The sequence below is a fragment of the Myzus persicae genome, unplaced genomic scaffold, assembly GCF_001856785.1.
Source record: "Myzus persicae strain clone G006 unplaced genomic scaffold, MPER_G0061.0, whole genome shotgun sequence".
NCBI lineage: Eukaryota > Metazoa > Arthropoda > Insecta > Hemiptera > Aphididae > Myzus > Myzus persicae.
In genome coordinates this window covers 59297-81571 of record NW_019103973.1, presented here as the reverse complement: position 1 = coordinate 81571, position 22275 = coordinate 59297, and the positions used below count along the sequence as shown (strand labels likewise).

The window sequence follows — 22275 nt, the reverse complement described above, 5'->3', positions numbered from 1 at the left end:
AAAAAATCAGATAATATTTATGTCTAGTGACTAAGGTTATATATTATGTTATTATGTAATTAATTAATAATAAATTACGTACTTTTCAATAATATATATATATCATATTATCAATACCGTGCGTAAATAGGAGTGTGAAACGTCGAAAATAATCTCGTCGTGTTGGTCGGAAGATACGATCGCACCTAAATCGATCTAGCAAACTCTATGTATAAAATATCATCACCATCAAAAAGGGGAGGAATCTCTGTACTCCGACTTAAGCAAGAACCACCACATTTTCGGCTAACCGTCACGAATAAACGACGTGTACAATGCAATATTATATACACACTACAGCGTAGTACCTACGCCCTAATCCTACGGCTAAGTTATGGGTCACACGTCGCATATATACCCACTACTACAATACAATATAGTCATAATATGAAATGAAACATTGAGGCGAAAAAATTACGCGACCGTCGACCTATTCGCGTTCACCGAGCTACCCGAATGGATCGGAACATCTCCGGCGTTCAGAGGAGATCATCGATGATTTTTATTGTTTTTTTCGATTTTTTCAATACGTTTACTATAATATAATACGTGAATAATATGCTGCTAAGAATGACATAGTATAATATTGTGACATTATTACACACGCGCTTGTAAATTATTATATTACAATGATATTACGATACTATTTGATCTTTAAAAACACATAAAACAAAACGAAAATAATAAGGCAAACATTTCAGGTATATAATATATACATTGACGTGTAGGTAAACGTCGGGCAGCACAGTTTTACATAAGACACGACGCAGGTAAAATTTGTTTAAAAAAAAAATTAAAAACGCAGGGAAGGTCGGACGATTTCACGCGGCCGACGACAACAGGGCGGCGGGTTCGGTCTTGTTGTTGCCGGCCGAGTCGTTGTGGGCCGCCTTGGTGTCGGACGGCGGCGGCGATTGGGCGCTCTGCGCTTTGTCGGCGTTGCCGCGGCGGCGTCTCCTCCTGCGGCGGCGCATGCAAATGCACAGCGCCAGCAGCAACGCCACGGCGATAACGATGCCGGACGCGATGGCCCAATAGGGCATGTTGCGGTGTTCCCACTCGGCCATGCACTCCTTGAACGCGACCAGGGCCTGGTCCGGGGTCCGGGCGCAGGCCTCGCTCTTAGGGTCGTCGTGCATGTCGGCCTCGCCGTCCGAGGCCAGCGGGTCAGGGCAATGGCCCAGACCGAACACGGTCACCTTGTACGTGTGGGCCCACTGGACGACGCGCCGGCACCTGCAGTGAGCGCCCGGCGTCCCGGGTCGGAACAGACTGGTAGCGCCCGTCACGTTCAGCCGGGCCAGGCGGCACGTGACGGCCAACTGGACCGGGTCCAGATCCACGATGTCTCCGTTTTCGGACACGTCCAGACTGACCAGGTTGGGCATGATGCCCAGCGCCGGGTAAGCTTTCAGGTCGCAGCCCTTGAGCTGCAACACCCGCAGTCCGACGGCGGTCTCCAGCTGCCGCATGTCCGCCACCGGGTTTCCGTTCAGCCTAAGCTGTGTCAGCGATTTGGGCAGTCCGGCTGGCACCTCCTTGATGGCGTTCTGCGACAGGTCCAGCATCTCCAGTTCGCTAAGCGTCGCTAGCGCCCCGGGCTCGATGGTGTGTACCTTGTTGAACGATAGCATCAGATTCTTGATGTTCGGGTACTCCGTGAAACTGTTGTTAAATAGCTTGCCGATGTAGTTGTGCTCTAGGTTTAACGTCTATAATTCCACAATACCAAACATAGAAACTTGTGTTAGATATATTTTTTAGAAGGTTTAAGTTTTTTGGATAGGGTGTCGGGAGGGAGGGGGTGTTAAACACCGAAAGGTCCAATGTTCAAAAAAAAGAGGATATGTTTAAATTCTAAGGGCTAAGATATATTTTAAGTAAATGTCGTGAATTTCTGAGCACAGTTTATAGTATAGTACGCCGTGCGTTCAGAGTATTGTATCACACAGTATAATTGTCCACACTATGTATAGGAACGTTGTACGCAGGTATGGTGTTATGTATAATTTTTTTTCAAAATATTTCGTCAAATATTACACATAGGTAAGGTGCAAGTGACTACGGGCAGTGACGTTCCATACTCGATGAATCATCGGTGATTTCCTGCTGGACACTCCCAGAAGAAAAAAACAAATATAGATTTATGAATACCGGCTAATTTTACGAACGCGTCTAATTATCTTCCCATTGTTTTGTAGGTCACGAGAAAACTATAATTTTAAACCTTTTTGGCATGTGAATTTTGTTTTTTACTTAAAATCACGGCAGGACGAGAAAAACGCATGCTAGTATATTTTCAGTTCCTGAATCGATGAATATACGCATTAACTAAATGCACAATATGTATAATGGACAAAATGGCGTGTCTGATGTTATATATACACACTTAAACACACAAACCATAAAAGCATATACGGTCCAAACTTTAAGTAATCAGTTTATAGTGAGAAAAAAAAATAACTAACTATTATTAATGTTTATTACGACATCGACAGCGAAACGCTCTCTGGGTGATCTATTTACAGGATGACTTACAAGTCTGCTATGTCTCTTTTTCTTATTTTACTTGTTGGCTCGATATTCGCGATAATTAAATCGTACTAATAACTAATAGCTAAAATATAACAAACGTTCAAGTTTTACCAAACGTCTATAACGAATTTAATTCAATTTTACAAGCTGGGATATTTACAAAAAACGGACACAAAATCCGTTATATATGTATTATCAGTCGCACTTGAATAAATTGATTAACTACTACGATTTCCTATGCACGGGACACATTCATTAATTCTTTGTAAGCCTGTCAAATTTCAACAATTTAATTTATTTATTTATGTTTTGTTTTAACAAACCTCGACATCCTTTAAAATGTCAGTACTTGGTACATGTAGAAATTCTTGATAGGCACAGTTCACCACCACGAACCTTTCCAAATCTTTTGAGTTAAGACATTTCGCTCCATCCGCAATAGAGGCGGACATGCCAAAAACAATGATCGCTAAAACATAATAAATAGTGTTATTAATTATAACATTTTGTACGTTATGTAGAAAACACACAAACAAAAATACAAAATGAATTAGGTTCGACGATAACGCCACAACACGTACAAGAAATTATTATTTCAAGATATAGCTGTTGCCATATTCAACGCAAATCTCAATAATTACAGTGAATTGCTCACTGGTAAAACCAAATCGACAAATGATCACGTTTTTGCCTGTATTATGGTGAAAAGGTATTATTAATTTAAATATTATGTCTAATGATATTATGCCTATTTAACACAAATTATAACAACACATACATTATTTAAAATTGGTAACACTGTCTATTGAACGTTGATTTATTCATCAAAATGAGTATAATAGGTACATAAATACATAATTAATGATCAATGGTTCCATTAGTATAACATAATTAGAAGTAAACATACCTACTATTATGGTTCGATCATAGTCTTATACTTTTCTTTCAATTCAACTTTCAATCGTATTATTTTATGTATTTTATGTTCGGATACAAAAATTGATATTTAGTCATTTACTAGTTATTTATTATTATAAACTCGATCATCCAACTAGCCACCCTCAAAAATCCAAAATTTAAATAAAAATAATACAGTTCGAATAGTGAGCATGTGATCATGTATAAATCCTAAACATTTTGATTACCTAATTAATATTTAAATGATACCGATTTAATGAATTTACTATTTATTATTATTATTTAGTACTTAAATAATATATAATAATTAATAACCTAGATTTATTATTGTTCAATTGTTTGTGTATATTCGTTTAAACTCTAATAATGTACACGTTACAATTTTTAGTAATAGCTTACAGCCTGAAAATGCCAATTTAGGTTGTTCTTTGATATCTACTAATATCAATATCAATAATATCCATAATCCATCAGTTTTACTCGTACAAACTATGAATATTAAAAATAATCATTTTAATCTTCGTGGGATAAACTCAAAGTAAAATATTCGAATGAGTCTAAAAACTACGTCGACCACATTCGTAACAGACAATGTTGAGTAATTAACAACTTGATGTATTGCATTTCATTAAATTTTAAATTTGCATAGTTTATATAAAACATAAGCCACACTCAGAAGCCAATACGATTGTAATTTGTAATACGTACAAGTTTTGGAATATGACTTACTATATTACATTTTTTTTTCATCGGTTTAGGTGACTAACTTAAGTCACTATGGTTACCGGCACGAAACCATAGCAAACATTGATGGGCATCATATTATTATGATGTCATCATAGGCTTATTTCCAAGAGTTTACGTAACTGTAAGTGCTATTGTAGGATACATTATTAGCTATAATAATGTCGGCGACGGTAAAGTAAACGACTATTTAGTATTTCCTAAATAACCATAAAAATGTTAATAAATAAGTAATATTATACTCGACATAATATTATTATACAGACAAGTTAAAATACAAATTGAACATAATATACACATCAACGATTGCAAATATCTACCATATATATGAGATAATACAATATAATATACTGTTATTCATTACTACTGTTATTGTTACAAAGAGAATACATTTTGACTGACCCTGTGTATACATATATTAATACGCATTTTATTAACCGCGTGTGTTTACAATTTACAACCAGTAATTTTAAGTTAAATATATGTTATCTAAAGGTATTAGATCCCCAAAGCCAAAGCTATTCATTTTCTCATCGTTATCCTTTACAACATGATGCATTCGATTTACTGTCCGAATTTATTTTGGATTGTGGTCACTCTACACCGACAGTATATCAATATTATTGTTATGTGTGGTAAATAACTGGCAAGTTCCAAGGTGATTTGAACCATTTGCGGCTTTTTCTTCTGATAAATAATTCGTAGTGTAGGAACATGATGGTAGGATAGTGGTCGAATTGTGGCGTTTTCCATAACAACATTAAATACCGGCGACTTGTAATTATCCAATTTTAATTTTTTCTACCGTACTCGTATTATTCTTCAAGAGTAATACAGTAGGAGCTCTGGTTTGGAAGGCGTTACGGCCTTAGTAAATATCCAATTATTCTAATTTTTTCAATGGCTCTTTTTATGCATTGTTTTACGTGTATAATGTTGTATTTAAAACTTTAAAATATTATACTATAGTCATTGCTGTGATGATTAGGGACAGTTAAACTCTAACTTTTTTTTAATTACCTATACGACACCGGTAAATTGTTATTGACCTACCATAATAACGATTTATACAGATACAATAAACGCGTTTTCAAATCTAATTGGTGTGAACTATCACGTCATCCCAGCTATCTAAAAGGTAAAAACCAATTTATATTCAAAACTGAATTAGTGTGACACTCATTATACCACTGAACTAATAAATAATAACTAAAAAATGACCTTCGATAATGATTTATTACCATGAGAATAAAGAATTCAATCCTACCAAGTATATACGCGTGGTCTAACAAGCTTGGTCTACACATGCAAATCCATACATTTGTATAATAACATTTTTAATAAAAGTATCGTTACCTGGTAGTATAAACATACTATTAATTGGTATTACGTAAAATATAATTGCAGTTAGGTATCTACCCTATAATATGATAATATCAGACGGGGCTTCAAAATTAGTGAGGGAGTTCATAAAAAGGGGGGACGTTAATTTGTATTTCTAAAAGCATACCAATATGAATGTATACATAAATATATTTCAATTAATACGCCAATAATAATTTTTGTTATTAAAAGAGTATAAAAATAATCAAAATTCGGTCGAAAATGATCATGTTCACGATATTCTATTATCAATATGATAACTGTACAAATATATATAACTTTTCACTAAGATTAACAATGTTGACTTGTTGTTTATTTTTCATTTAAGACACAAAGAAACACAACTTTTATCAAGCGTCAAAAAACACTATATAGAATTAAAATGTTATTTGTTTAAATGCAAGCAATATTCAAATAAAAAGTTTTTTAGATGCGATGATTACTTTCAAAAAACACCACTATCCTACAATTCTCTGCAAATCATACTGTCCGGATTTTTATTAGTATATACTTATTTTTATAATAATTACCCTACACTGTTCAAATTAAAAGGGTATATGTTTGAACAAAGTAGAAGAACGTCCAATCATAATTAAAATAACATTGATACTAGCATATATCGATGGCGAATCGTATTAATAGTTACATAACTAGATAGATTATAATAAAAATAGGTATATATACATTTATATCAGTAAATATATATATATATATATATCTAAGTATAACTATTTTTTTATATATAAATGTGTCATTGAATATTGGTCATTGGATTCGGATTTGTAATAAAATACTCCAACGTTGTATCAAATTGCATATTATTGAATTAAGTATCCTCTTCGCAAGTATATGTCTGACAGTGTGTAAATCACAATGTTCGGATACAATTTGAATAATCGAAACACTTTTAATAATAATAATATGTCAGTTTATTACTATACGGAGAGACTGCTATAACTATAATAATATACCACCTATTATAGGTAGTATGGATGACCATTTTCATTTCGAAACTAAAGAGGCATAGGTAGGAACAGATTTGTTCTGCTTCATCTAGATTTTTCACTTGTTAATGTTTTGCATCCAATTATTGAAGAAATAAACCCAAATTTGGCAAAAACTGCCATTATGTGTAAATAATGATAGTAATAAAAAAATCAATTTAAAAAAATCAAGTGTTCACTAGGACTAGGTATCAACATTCAACATATATTCGGACGCATATACCAATTTCCCTCAAAATTACTTTTGCTTATGCAAATTTTCTCTAAATTCCTCATGAAACTCAATTTATTCCAATATGTCAACTGTAAATATGCATTATTAACTACATTACTAACTCTAAATGCATTTAAATTTATTGTTGGTATGTACATATTTAAACTATATTATCAGTAATACATATATTCTTAAAAAGATCTTAAGAATTATTTAAAATTGACCAGAAGTACGTATTAATTTTATATTTATGCGATTTCTGATTTCCTATGTCGTTCGCTTGTCACAGTACGAAATAGTACGAATTACAGTTGTGGTTTGAATACCTTTCAGAATATCGACAAGGGTGAAAAGTTGAACAGTGGACGGATTACTATAAAGAGCTGTTTTGTGCGTCATTCCAAACGTATATACAACAATAAAATACAAAAATTGTTATACAGAAGATGAGAGGGAGGGGGGGTGGAATTAGCAAATTTGTCTTTCACGAATTAAATGTGACATGGTTATTGGTACTAAGCTATTATCTATTATCTGCCGATATAGTTAATGCAGCAGACAGGACAGTTATCACCGAGATGTAAGTTGATACTTTTTTACATAATATTATATACATATATAAGAGGACAAGTATAAACTATAGTGTTTGTTTATTTTGGTGGACACTGGACACACGCACATATTATTATGTCACGTCGAGTCGATTGTAGAGTGTATACCGGCTACTTTTGCGTAGGTACCACTTGTTGCGCGCGGGAAAGTCGTTACACGTATTAATATTATACTATATTGTGTACTGATCGTCATTATTATATGTCAATATATATTCATACAATAAAAAGAGATACTTTAACAAGCATAATATAATATGTAATATATTATTATATTTATAAAGAAGAAAAAGTCAGCAGACAATAATTCGAATGTAATAAATATATAGGTTATACATAAATATATCAAGCTATTAAGTACTAATCGGTCACGGTGATATATATATAATATATATATACATGAAATATAAGTACCTATAGGTATAGGGTGGTATTATATTGTTGTGTACAATTTTTGGTGTTATTATTATTCAGTTCACGTGACGCTCCAGAGAAACAAAAAAAAAATAAATAAATAGTTTTAACCACCAATTTTCCGAAGAAAAATAATGATGGTGGCGATGATGACGATGATAGAACGTTCGTGTCGAATTTGCGATTTCACGAGATCAACGGGTTCGTCCGCATTATGAGCGGATGATTTTTCGAATCGAGAACGGTCGGTGCGCGTAGCGGCAGATGAGGCACGTTATAAGTGTGGAAAACCGTTTTTGGTCATCGACCATGCCAACCGCTACCGCGTGCGGTAATCGTTTTTCCTTACACGGTTCACCGGGTAATAACTCGAAAAGAGTGTACTGCAGAGTGGGAACTATGTACAAGTTTGTTATTATACATTTTTTTTCTACTCTGAAGAAAAGAAAACGGCAATCGATTTGTGTCATCGGTAGCCGGTGGACTGTGAAGGACATCCGTAGGTTCCACGGCAGTAGAAGAGACACGTATACAATAAATTGTATTTTTTACTCGTCTGTGTATAAATATAGTCCATATATAATTAATATAACGCGACATACCTAATCACGATCATCGACAGTATTCGGCAATCGGTTGCTCATTATCAGACCTATATATATCATATTATATTATAAAATTCAAAACCACAACACTGTGTCACTTGTATCTTCGATTTACAGTTAAAGTGTGCAAAAACATAATATCATTAAACAATGTACCTATACTGACATAAAACGATACTAATTACCTAGTAATTAGTATAGCCAATATGTATTTTTTACCAGCATTTAGAAGGTTTCTACGTTACATATTTCCTTTATTAGTTTGATTAACTATATAATCTATATATTATATTAGTGGTTAGTCTATACATATTAATTGCATTTACAATTTACAATTTACTTACTATTAATGATATACTTTATACTACTAAGTTTCCAATAAGAACATATTTTTAATTTAAGTGTAAACGATTTTTGTACCTAGCCAAAAAAATGATCTGAAAAAGTAATATGATATATTAGACTTTACTATAAACATAATAACCCTGAATATATTTTCACAGTATTATTCAAAAGTAAAATTACAACTATGCACATTAAATAACAATCGATATTTTTTTTTTTGAGAAACCTTCTCATAATAGTTATTGTACAAATTTGTATGAAAAACTTCACACAATGTGTAAAATGTAACATCATCGCAAGTTCTGATAAATGAATTGTTTAATTAATTTGAAAGACATACGATACATTTTTTTAAATTATTTGTACAACGCATATTATGACGCAGCTATATGATGCAAAATACAAATTAAATGATTTAACTATTTTATAACCTATTCTATACATATAAGCTATAAAATATGATATGTAATACGTTATAGACGTATAGGTTTATAACTTACGCATTACCCTGATCATATTTTATGTTTTATATGTACTATACGCTAAGCAAAAATATATCTTTACAACACTGCAATTCAATTATTCGAAACACAATGACTGTACTATAAATCTATATAATGTGCATATAACAATACATAAGGATTAATTAGTTATCATGCAGTTAGTAAAAATGAATGAATATCACGTATGTGCCTGTATAATGAAGTCGAGGGGTCATTTTTGGTACAAATCTTTATACAAAAATAACTCAAAATAATTAAAGGAATAAATCAAAATACAATATAATATAGAAATTGTGGAAATTGCGATACAATTTAGATATTCATAATGATAGTTTAGGATACTGATGGATGACTGATGATAATCGACAAATGTTTTTTAGTAACCATACCCGCGACTTTAATAATTAATGACTAGTGTTAAACAATTTTACGGTATTGTATAAAAATTGTATAGGGTACCTACCTATTATTCATAAATTTTATATTTTTACAAACTAATGATTTATTAACTAGTTACGTTTAAATTTAAGAGAATAGAGACAACGTTACCTTTAAAATACAATTATTATATTATATTAATTATTGATAATAGGTCAATTCACTTTAACATACGAAACAGAAAGTTAACTGCCGAATATAAATGTACATTTGCTATGTTACTCGCTTATAAATCAGTGACAACAAATACAAGTGTGGCGTCCTCTTAACAGTTAATAAGATTCAAAGACTAATCAATTTAAAATTATAAGCATTTTGTTAAATTTTTTATTATTAAAAAAAATGTTATTTCTATATAGAAAACACAAATTGACTTTCTAAACACCAGTTGTGAATCACTTTACCAAGCATTATTTAGGCTCATACTATAAGGTTAATATTCAGGGAAACATAATGTATTGTATCATAATTCATAATTTGTAATGGCAAAAATATTCTGCTAGGTAGTTGGTTTTTGATTATTTTAAAATGTTCACTAAATAACGGTAGGCACAGTTTTCTTTTCAATAGAGTGTATTCGTTAATATAATATAATATAATATAATAACATAAGCCATATTCTTTATTAACGGAATTGCATTCCAATAAACCTAACCTATAACAGTGCATGTGTTAAACCAGTTCTATAATACAAAAAAATACTGCTATTAAATATAATATTATAATATCAAAAGTTAAGTAAACAGTTAGATAACTTATCAAAAGTTATAACTCACAATGGACATATCTAAGTCATTAATAGAATTTCCTATAGACATAAGTATTCCTTAATAGACCCTTTTGAAAATAAATCCTTAATTTGCCGCTGAATATGTAGTATACTAGTATGCTAACATATATATTAACTACTATGACCTAAACATATTTATTCCATTATTCGATACGCTGATTATACAGATATCTACATTTATTTGTATAATATTTGTAAATTTAGACATTTAAACTGGATAGTAAAAAGTGTCGGTTGATTATATTCAATTAAACATGGCATATTTTTTTGATTTTCAATTGCAATGGTTAGTTTACGCTGACGCACACAGCTATAGGCCTACCCATGATTTAGCATAGACGAAGGAAAACTCGGGCGTTACACTATAATTCATGGAAATCATCAGGAAATAAGGAAATCTATTCTCGGCCATTGTCGGGCTGTTATAATGCTGCTGCTATTATTATTATTGTTATTATCATGTTCCCTATTGATAAACAACATTGATTCTATGAACCATGTCCTCGTCCAGCGGGGAGCATGATGCGAAAGAAAGTGGAGAAAATACGTCAAAGCGATGGAAATATTCGAATATATAATGTTATGAAAAATGAAAAAAAAGTAAATAGCACTTTCTATTTGAATTCATTGTCAAAGCACTTATAACATACAGTTTCCAAGTCATTATTATAAAATCTATATAGATCTACTTTTACAGCCTTACATATTATATATAAGTGCCTAGTACCTACTAATATAGGTAATAGGTATATACAATTACTGTAAACATTATAAGCACGGTGTATTCTCTTTCAAGATATATATACTAATAGTTGACTACCAGTCAACTACCATGACTTAATACTCAAAAAAAAAAAAACAAAATACAATTATGATTTTTTAGATTTTTTTGTACTCATATAAAATGATTCAACAAACCACAAAAATTAGTAGAATTGTATCTATTTAATTACTTAAATTTTTTTGTTATAATTTATTAATAATCATATTAGATATGTATGTATTATAATTTCTCTTTACTTTTAATACATTATTTTCTGATTGTGATTATTGATAGGTACCTACATACAAATTAACTAAAGATAAACTATATAATACATAAATATTACACTATATAATTCTATCTAAAACTTCTCGGAAACCTTGACTACCTATACAACATACACCCAACGTTTTTTTAGTAACAGAATTATTTTATAATAATTTGACAAAAAAATTATTTTAAGATTTAAAATGTATTGAAACGTATCACAAGGTTAAGTTGAGAGTGTACAAATAAACTTAATTACTATGGATAAATTATGTAGGTATATCATATGCCTATTGGCTAATAAATATTAAACTAATTTGAACAATAATTAGTGTTTATTTATCTTAATTTTTTTTGCAAATTAATACCTTTTTAGTTATTGTAGCCATTTAAGTTAAACAAAAAGTCTTGTTACTAATATAGTTATTAATCGATATTCACTTACAACCGTTCTTTGAATGTTATGAATTTATGATCAATATTATTATTACTCTCGAATTAAAAATAATAATTTTACACCATAGTGCGTAATGATGAGGATATAAAATATATAATATGACAAGAGTAATTATAATAATACTCAGTGCCCAGTTTCTGTGTTTCATCAGTACTTTTTTTCCGAAATGTTAAAAACTTATTTTCATTATGATCACCAGAACACTAAAATTATTGTTTGTCACGTGCGAGTACGCCGTATTTTAGAAAATACAAACGAGAAGCAGTGTATAATACTCACTTAAAATTCCGATTGTCATCATATTGTGTGTTCTTGTATTTCAAGACTTTGTTCTGTTATTGTAAAATAATATTTCCAGTCATGTTACTATAACGCACCATTACATAAACCCAGCGTTCGCCGTTCGATAAAATTTCAAATTACAGGGTGGAAAGAGTATCTTTTGAAAACAACACAACTCGTAGCCCTGAAATAAAATAAATTATATTATCAGCCAGGTTCATATTTTTTATTGTATTTATTCGATTACTTGTTACTATATAACATATTACTTATTATCAAATAATTAATGTTGTGCAAATAAACTAAAATTAGTTGGTCTGGGCCTACCTATATTAATTGTCGCCAAGAAATGGCTGTGATGTCGTACGTGATCTACTTAACTTGTTTTTAAGCAGTAAGTACACAATCTACCAAAAAATAATATTGAATTACCAGGATTTTATAAATTATAGGATTTATTTAAATTTTATAATTACTAGTATAATTGTTAATTAATTCACATATTATAAGTTTACCCTTAAGCTAAAATATGCTGTAATCAAGTCTGTATATTGTATCGATGGATGGATGAAGTAATCGTCACCATGGCGTAACTGTCTTTCAATAGATGAATCTCTATTTAATTTTATATCATACCTATCTTTATTACATGACGCGCTAAAAAACCTAAATAAACAGAGTATTTGCTCCTGTAAGTACTTAGATCAACGACATTTACTATTAACTGTTATGTGTGAACTGTATAGTAAACACGTGTTCATTTACTATGTAGGCGTATGCCCTATACTGGTCACTAAATTGTCTTTCCTGGTTCAAATTCTCTTTGAATAATTGGCAAGAATGTAATTCCGTCGCATTTTTCAACTATGAAATGCCCTAAAAGGTCATTATGGTGCCGGCATATATATCAAATACCCATGGTCCCTAATTATGTTGATTTGTTTCATTTCTCTTTGGTCGCTAGTTGAATTTCATCATCATGACATTATCTATTGGCTGTTCAATTTCTTCATTTCCAGTTCTTCGATCAGCACATTATAAGGGGCATCCTCGGTTATAATTTCTTTTTCCTTGAAAAAGAGGTTTACCAATTTCCACAATACAACCTTGCCAATCCATCTTATGTCGTTTGGAAAAATAATCGACTACAACATCTCTTCACAAGTTGTAACAATCAATACAGTCAGTTGCTCCATCCTTGTTGCTCGCCTGCATTCCGTTAAATGTATCTAGTAAACGTGAATCTAATACCACGTCAATTCTATTCCTTCTGTAAGCGAATGAACCGTCAATGAGATATATTGTTACGGTGGTACGTCAGAATGGTAACTAAATAAAATTCAGTAATTTGCGTAACTTGGTATAAATTCTGGGGGGAGGGAGGCAGAATGTAATAAATGTAATGATCTTTTAGGAAAAAATCTACTATTGTCCCCGCAATAAAATATCTGTCCCCCCTTGCCATTCCAGATTACACATATATCCCTAGGTCTCCATATAATTCATTTTTTTTACCGTATTAATTGGGTCATAAAAATACGAGTATAGAGCAGTCACGTCGTACATATTTATCAATTGGATACACAAATGTATAGATACTTAGATATAATTTCATGTTTTTTGAATTCGTGATTACCTGCAGTAGATCGTCTATTTCGGTAGATTGCGTACAACAGCACAACCCAAGAAATTTGTATATTTTTGACGAAAATTTCGGATTTCGCAAATAATTTTTCGATGAGTACAATAGATACAAATATAAACAGTGTTAATATACATATTCCTAATAGAACACAATATAATATTTTATCACTTATGAATAGTTCACCTTATCAAAAATTAATGGTAAGCTGTATAGAACTAATTGTTCAAAACTATGATGAAAGCGTATAAAAACAAAGACATTTTCCTTTGCTTTGTAATGCTTCTAGCCTAGAGTTTTTCTAATAATTTAAAACTTTAGCTCTGTGGTAACTTTTTTACAACGTTTAGCTGAGAACCAACCAGCAAGGTATACCAAAAATAATAGTTTTTATAGTATACCTACTTTATTTATACTTGAATGTAAATTCAATGTCAATCTGCTCATACATTAAGCATAATTAATTGATACGCCCATTAATTTGGCAATAAACCAGACACCCAATCAGTTATTGAGTGCAAACTTTATGATTGAAAAGTATTATTCAAGATTATTTAAATAGTTCTAATTTTAACAAGTAGTACACTACCACTAGTTTCATCGGCCAGTTCACTAAAAATAACCTACTGGAACTTTACACGGAGTATAATTTGGCCACCGATGTGGCTCAATTCCAATTGTATGTTATAAATTTGGATAAATTATGAAAAGAAGATGTTTATTTGAATTATATCTTTACCAATATCCATATATTTTAAAAGGTACCACCTTTTCTGTAAATAAAGCATTTTATTCCTCACAATGATCTCCCTTCATCAAAACTATTTTATTTTAAAATTAATTGAAACTTTTATTATTTTATTTACATGACTTTATTTTGATTACACAATAGACGATGTTGTTGAAGTGTTTAACGTTCTTCTTTGTATAAAAGCAGTCGAAATAAATAGCATTGCCCCAGATATGTAAAGCAAACAATTCCAAAGCTATTTTACTATACCAATAAAAGTGATGTACTAACTACTGGACATACTTAAATAAAATATAGAACAAATAAACAAACTTCAAAATACCATAACGATTTTTGTTTTTTATAAGCTATAAAAACGTAAGACATAATTAATTAAATAGGCCAACTTTAAAAATTAATAGTTTATTAAAATCATTACATTATCAACTTATAGGGTATAAATCACATAATATATAAGTAATAATATTATTATTGTATACATATTTCGGAAGTTCTTGATTAATATGCTTAAATACTAGTAAGTAATTAACGGAGTCTGGAGTCTGAAATAATATGTTTACGTTCCTTTATCTTTACGGGGTATTTATTGAAGCATTGTACTATTACATAGATTCAAATTTGAAATACATAATAAATGCTATATTTCTACCTATCCTCTCCACACCATCCAAAATATAACTGATAATAGATGTTAAGACATCAGATAGGTAATCATTGAATAGTAAATACTTTTAGGCAAAAATTACCAGATTTAACACAAATAATAAATATTTTTAGGTTTTATGCATTGAATAAATGCGCTTTCCATCACTGGTTTATTAATAGTACCTAGTAATACATTTCATTATTAGAATAATCATTATAATTTTAATTGATTAATCACAGCAGAATGCTAACGATCTCAAATAAACGAAATATAATAATATTCTGCAATATCTATGTTCTGGAAAAATAAAAACGCAATGAATTGCAGAATAATTTTAGTTGTTAAAATACTAAATTATTATTTTATTACTAAAAAAAAGTAGGTGCATGGATTTCAGTCGATTTTGCACAGTTGCTTAAGTAGGTATATATACTGTTTTAAACGCATCCAGGCGCTTAGTCTTGCCCTGTCATTTGACACGCGTATACTAGTGGACCGTTAAGTAAAAATGAGTAAATAATTAGGCAGGTACGAATTTTTTTAACATGGTACTCTGATTCTTTCGTAACATTTGAATACACTTCCCATGAAGTATGAACAGATATATTACCGTATACCATTGCTACACTTTTAACTGTTGAAATTCAAACCAAATCACTGCAAATGTATTTTATTTCGATTGAACGAGATATCAGCGATACCAAAAAAAAGCAACAAAAAAACGAGTATACATGACATCATTGTGTACTTTTGTCTTTTACTTATCTTTAAACTTCTCATATTAAATGCATATTTGTATTGGTATTTCTAAAACGGAAAAATATAATTTTGTTATCAAAGGGTTAATGAAGCTTACTGTAAATTGTTCGATAACGACACGTATACTTTTTGGTTGACTGGCTCACGTACCTACATGTAAAAATAGATATAGAATGATTTCTGCGTGGTTTCTATTGCAATGTTGTTCGTAATACTTATATCATTGATTATAATATTTATGTATAATAGTATTTATAATCAATGGCTAATGGTTAGGCATAGGTATCAGCCATTAGGTACATAATGTACCGTACATTAATACAATGACAATCAACGAGTGGAATCAAACTGCAGAAGCTGGTGTTTCGTCAACTCATATTCATCGTAGTCGATTCATCACAATCGCGTAAATAATTTTCAAATAAACTTAACAGTTTGACCTATAACATTAGACTTAACAACCGGAGGCCCCTTGATCACAAAATAGCGGCATATTATATTTCAAACCATTACAATTTTTTTTTTAATGAAAATTTGCATTTTATTTAGAAATTTTCGTTAGTGAGGCATTTATAGTTAGAATATGTCTTACATAATAGGTGAACTTCTCATAAAAGGCACATAGTTGATCCGTTCTTAATAATTATAGGAAAATATGTAAGACTCTAAGACTGGCATTACTGATACGTAACCTAAACAAAATATTAATTAACGTTAGGCCTGAACTTGATATTTTTTATCGGGCGGACCTTGCCATATAATATAATTACTTTATTGATAGTTTCCTCGATGAGAATCTAAATATGTGATATGTGAAGCTCGTCAAATGCTACTTCAATGATATAATTTTTATGTTATCTCATTTATCTAATTTTTTTTTCATTCTTTAAATAATAATAGGTAGGTACCTATATTTTTGATAGTAATTACTAATTATATAGAGTATAGATCACCTATTGTATTGAAAATGTATTGGCTACCACGCGTTCACACGACCTTGAAAATATGTGGACCACTTTAAAAAAAATACGTAAAAAAATATAATTTGAAGATTATATTTATTATTGTGTAACCTATAACCATAGATGCATAGAAGCGGAATTAATTTAAGGACTTAAAGTATGACACAAAACAAAACAGTAGAATATTATTACAGGATATTCATCAATAATATGACGAATGACGATATTTATAATACTGTCAAGAGAACGTATTTGTAGGCAATAGGTATTTAATATTTATCATATACCTAATATTGTAATATATTATTTTTTTTACTTGATGTACACTCCAGAACATCTAAATCAAATAGAAGTGTGTCAAACACATGAAAAACTAAATTTAATTTTAGGTAGGAAAGTACTCTATGCGTTCAATAGGTACAGGAAGTGAACAACATACAAAATATAAATATCTATAAAAAAACTTCTTGGAAAAAAAATTATTCAATGGTTCTATTTAACATTTTTTATTTAAAAAATCAATTTAGCAATTCCCAGTGACTAGAAATCAAGATGCATTATTGGTTAAAAAAAAAATTAGGACAATACCTATTATAGCTTGGTGCAATGGTCCAATGAATTTATTTTATAATAAAAAAACAAGAAAAAAATATTTCTTAATTTTACGATATATAGGTTGAATTGTGTTATTTGTTTATTTATATAACTATTTTTAAATACTATTATGTGAATTAAATTAATCACTTAATATTTAATTTATAAAGTAATATATATACTAATATAATTTCTGCAATAATTATTTATTTTTTAACAATTTGAACTATTTTAGTATGATCTATAAAAATATAGTATAATATTATTTATAATGTAAATTTACATAGGTTTATATTATTATACGGAGCAATATGTTCATAATTTTAAATACAAATTTTAATAAACTAAAAAGGTAAAATTAGTATAGGAACGCATCATCACTCAAAAGAACCTAATTTACTATCGCTTATAGTATACCTATAGGTATAAATGTATAATATGTAATATGTACCCATATGTTTATAGTATTTTTTATTGTTAAGTTTTAAATTTAAATTTATAATAGGTAACATAACAATTATTGTAAACAAGTAATAATTATTTATATTAGGTATCAACTACGATAATTTAGTAAATAATATAATACATAATAGTTATATTATAGGTACGTATAAAAATACGGGAGTCGTTGACCTTGTACTTGCAGAATGCAGACATTTTACCGGATCAGAAATGTTAACGAGAAAATACGAGCCTAAAAGGCTATAGTGGCGCCGTTGTGGTGTATTAGGGTGGGGGTTAGTACAACAGAAATTTGCTACCACTTTTGCCAAACGGACAACGGAATGATTTTGAGCGTCAAAAACAGCTGCAGCGGTAAAACGAAAAAAAAAATATAGGCCTCTTGTCCATTTTGCTCGTTTGCAAGGAACACGTATAATATTATTATTATATTATACCTGGTGGTTGGAAAGCGAGAGGGACAGATGGTCGGAAATCGCGTGTGTCTGTGCAGTGAGAGGTACAACGGTCGAGGATACACAAAAGAGTTCCCCGCGCACCACCACCCGAGTTATTATAATACACGAAATCCAAACGTCCCTTCAACTCTCATTCTCATATTATTAAACTCCCGCGATGGTGGCATACATCGTGTTTGTAATAATACACACGTCGTGTTTTTTAATGCACAATGACGCGGGCGGCAATGTTTTAAACAAACAAGACGTTTATTTTATCGATAAGAGGGCATAAAAAAATTTAATGAAATTTACACCGTTGTACATGTAGTGTGTAAGATATTATATTATGTATATACATACTGTGAAACTATGCCGTCAAGACAATAATATACTTATATATGACGATGTCACCAGCATGCATAATGGTTTGGAATTAAAAAGGACATGGGGTGTATTTTGCAACGTGTCTATATATTTAATTAACACCTACCTAAGACGTCGGGATGTGTTAAATGTGTAATATGTGTACACAATACACAAACTGATAAATGATAGAAAAGTATTTTTTTTAACATGTGTGTAACCTAACCGTGTGATATCATACATAGGAAATGCAAGAAATGTATAAATATTGTGTACTCGATGAAACCATTCAATAATAATCGAACACCTACGCATTCGTGAATAATCTACATGCTTGTTCTTTGAAAAATAAATCTTTAATTATAACGAAAACTATGTTTTTAATGTAATATAATATTATGAATATTTTATTTAAAACTGTCAACTTTAGTTTACAAAAAAAAACTACCTAATTGTAATACAATATAATAATACCTAATGGTTTAAATTAAAACCATAATATTTACAGTTTAATTTAATAACTTTAACTTTCATTTAAACATGAATAATTACTAAAACAAAATTTACTGAATGAATGAAAATTATGCCTTAAATATAAGAAGTGTTTAAAATAATAAAATATTCTAGTTTTTAATTTTTTATATGAAAGGAAGCAAAATACCTAAAATAAAATTAAAGCTACAATATTGTTATTTCAAAAGTGCTTGGAAATCGATTACTTAATGATTGTCAAGCAGTTTTTATAAGTATATAATTTATTAAATTAAATATTTTAAATATTTAAATGTATATTTGACATGTTTAGACAAAGTGTACTACTTACTAATTATAACTTATATTGCTTTAGTTTAGCTGTGGCTAGATAGTATTTTATGATCACAAAATAACTAATGGCAGCTAATGAATTCAAAATAATATTATAGTATTCAATTATTAATAATGTATTGTGAATTGTAAATCATAGAACGATAGTTGACAAGTAAAAATAATTATTTTAAAAACTACAAAAATATATAGCCACAGCCACCGAATGATTTTCATTTGTTTATGTTATCTTAACACAACAATTTAATAACATATAATCATTTTAACATACAACATTGAAAATTAAATAATTATATTTAATTACAAATCTCAAATATTAGTTCATATTAAGCTTCAATTAAACTAATAAGTATTATATATAATAAATTAAAAATACTATTAAGAATAAATAATTAAAACTAAATTATGTTGTAATTGTTATAATTAGTAGAAATATTAAATACTAAATAGGTACCTATACCATAGAGCCAGTTCCCGTAACACGTCTTGTCGTCTTATATTATATTTACCAGTTACACCCACGTTCCACTTACATATAAATGTAATATAGGTACTAACATATACAATTATTATAGCTTTTTGAAAATATTGGTGAAATATTAAAAAATTTTAACGTTGTTATCATTGCAAATGCAATTTTTGATACAAACAACATAACACAAATAATAATTTATAATACTTGCGATGATAAAAAAAATGTTTTTTTAAATTATTAAAACACTGAATTTCCTTTAAGATCACGGTTATCAAAATAAAAGATTTTAGAATAGCTTATTATGTGGCTAGAGCAAACATTCACACTTAACGTGACTTTTCGTTCGGAATTGTGGGTAAGATTAGGTGCCCCAAACATTCATTAATTGGTTGACACAAGGGTAGCCCTTATAGTTTAAATTGATTTAAAATTTTTCAATAAAAATAAATCTTTTTTAGATAATTCATCCGGTGTGAAACCAATTTTATAATAAACATTTAAAGGATTTCGAGAGGTGATTTTGTGCCTTAGTCTAACACTTGCATTATACGACTTTAGACATGATTTCATTCAACGTACCTATTAATTGGTATGGTAGACTAATGAGAATTCGAAAAACAGATTTGATTTTTTCCTAAGTCTACTTGAGAAGAGATGGGTGTTTAGAATTTTGACGCTTAAGGTAAAGCTACAATGCAACTTATACTACCTCCTTCCTCCGTAAAAGAAATTAATTAAAAGCAATTTCCTATTTGTAGACAAAAAGTTGGGAGGAACTTACTAATAACATTTGATACATTCTTGTCAAACTACTTCAACATTTAGCTTTCTTCGTCATGAAATAATTGACCAATTTCGATACTTTAGAGATAACAAGTACTTATTAAAGTTTTTTTTTAGTTCAAAAAAAGCAGCACCATTTCGTCGAATTTTTTGCCACTCTTTTTAATATACTATTTATAATACATATTAATACATTATCAGATTGTATGAAACAAAATCCAAGACAATGAACAGGTATTATTTTGATTTCGATTTTCGAGCGAATTGTGTATGGAATTATTGTTAATTGTTTGAAATGCGTTTAGAAACCGGAAATATAGCACGCTCGCAGAGTGGGTTTTTCTAACTTGTTTTATAAATAAAATAATCTCGATTTTTACATAAAATTGCTTTGTGATAAAAAAAATGATGTCTCTTGGTTGCCGAATGACGATTATAGTTGTAGGCTTATAGCCTGTAGATTGTGGACAGTTAATGCAGCCACCGCTAAATCTCTGAAAAATGTACACTTGTCCTAGGCTAAATGTATCACTACTTGAGATCGACTCTGCCGAAATTATTATTTTATTCCTCCATGACAATACGATCAACTGTATAGATTTCAAATCTATAGACTATAAGTCAAAGGTTAATCCGAAACTGTGGTATAATTATAAATCTATTAATATTATGTCGAACGTACCTGTGGACTGTGACTGGAGAGGGTTGGTCTGGTCTCCGGACACGTGTGGCGTATCAGGTATGTGAATAATTCGAAAGCATCCAGTGACTTATGACAAACGAATCGTCGGTGATATTATCAATATCGTATCTCGATGGACGGTAGTGTAAATTTTGAAAAAAAATAACCGTCGAGACGCAAAGACGATAACGAAACGCGCAAGACAAAACGAACGAAACGGACGCACGTTGTGAACTGATGTTTATTATTGTTTTGGCAAACCGGCGGCGGCCGGCGAGTGGAGACCGTCTAACAAAGGGTAGGGAGGGATACACGACGAATGATTGACGGTAGTGGCGGCGACTACGAAGACGGTAGAGCGCTACCTATACTATATTGCAGCTGCAGGTAAAAATCCGCGGGATAACTTTTCAGTTTATGATAATAATAATTTGAATTATTAATCCTTAATAATACGATGATATTAAATTTGTTGTTTGCAGCCGATGGGACGGGTAGTTTCTAAGTAGGTTTTATATATTAATAATATTCATAGTTCCCGAATTATAACCTTCATTTTGCTATCGATATAGTGTTAAG

At 30.3% G+C, this 22275-nt stretch overlaps 1 protein-coding gene across 1 annotated transcript; it reads right to left on the bottom strand.

Annotated features, from left to right (window-relative positions):
- Positions 1-252: 252 nt before the first annotated feature.
- Positions 253-21959, bottom strand: LOC111037067 (immunoglobulin superfamily containing leucine-rich repeat protein 2-like). The gene is made up of 4 exons (XM_022319430.1): positions 21697-21959; positions 12310-12496; positions 2898-3043; positions 253-1751 (listed from the first exon to the last, which is right to left on the bottom strand). The coding sequence occupies exons 2-4, from the start codon at positions 12329-12331 to the stop codon at positions 861-863; spliced, it is 1059 nt and encodes a 352-aa protein (XP_022175122.1). The 5' UTR covers positions 12332-12496; positions 21697-21959; the 3' UTR covers positions 253-860.
- Between the last annotated feature and the right edge of the window lie 316 nt (positions 21960-22275).

Coding starts and splice junctions, on each gene's coding strand:
- LOC111037067 (XM_022319430.1), bottom strand. CDS start 12,331: ATGATGACAATCGGAATTTTAA. Junction 3,044..12,309: donor GATGACAATCGGAATTTTAA/GTGAGTATTATA, acceptor ATTATGTTTTAG/CGATCATTGTTTTTGGCATG. Junction 1,752..2,897: donor ACATTTTAAAGGATGTCGAG/GTTTGTTAAAAC, acceptor GTGGAATTATAG/ACGTTAAACCTAGAGCACAA.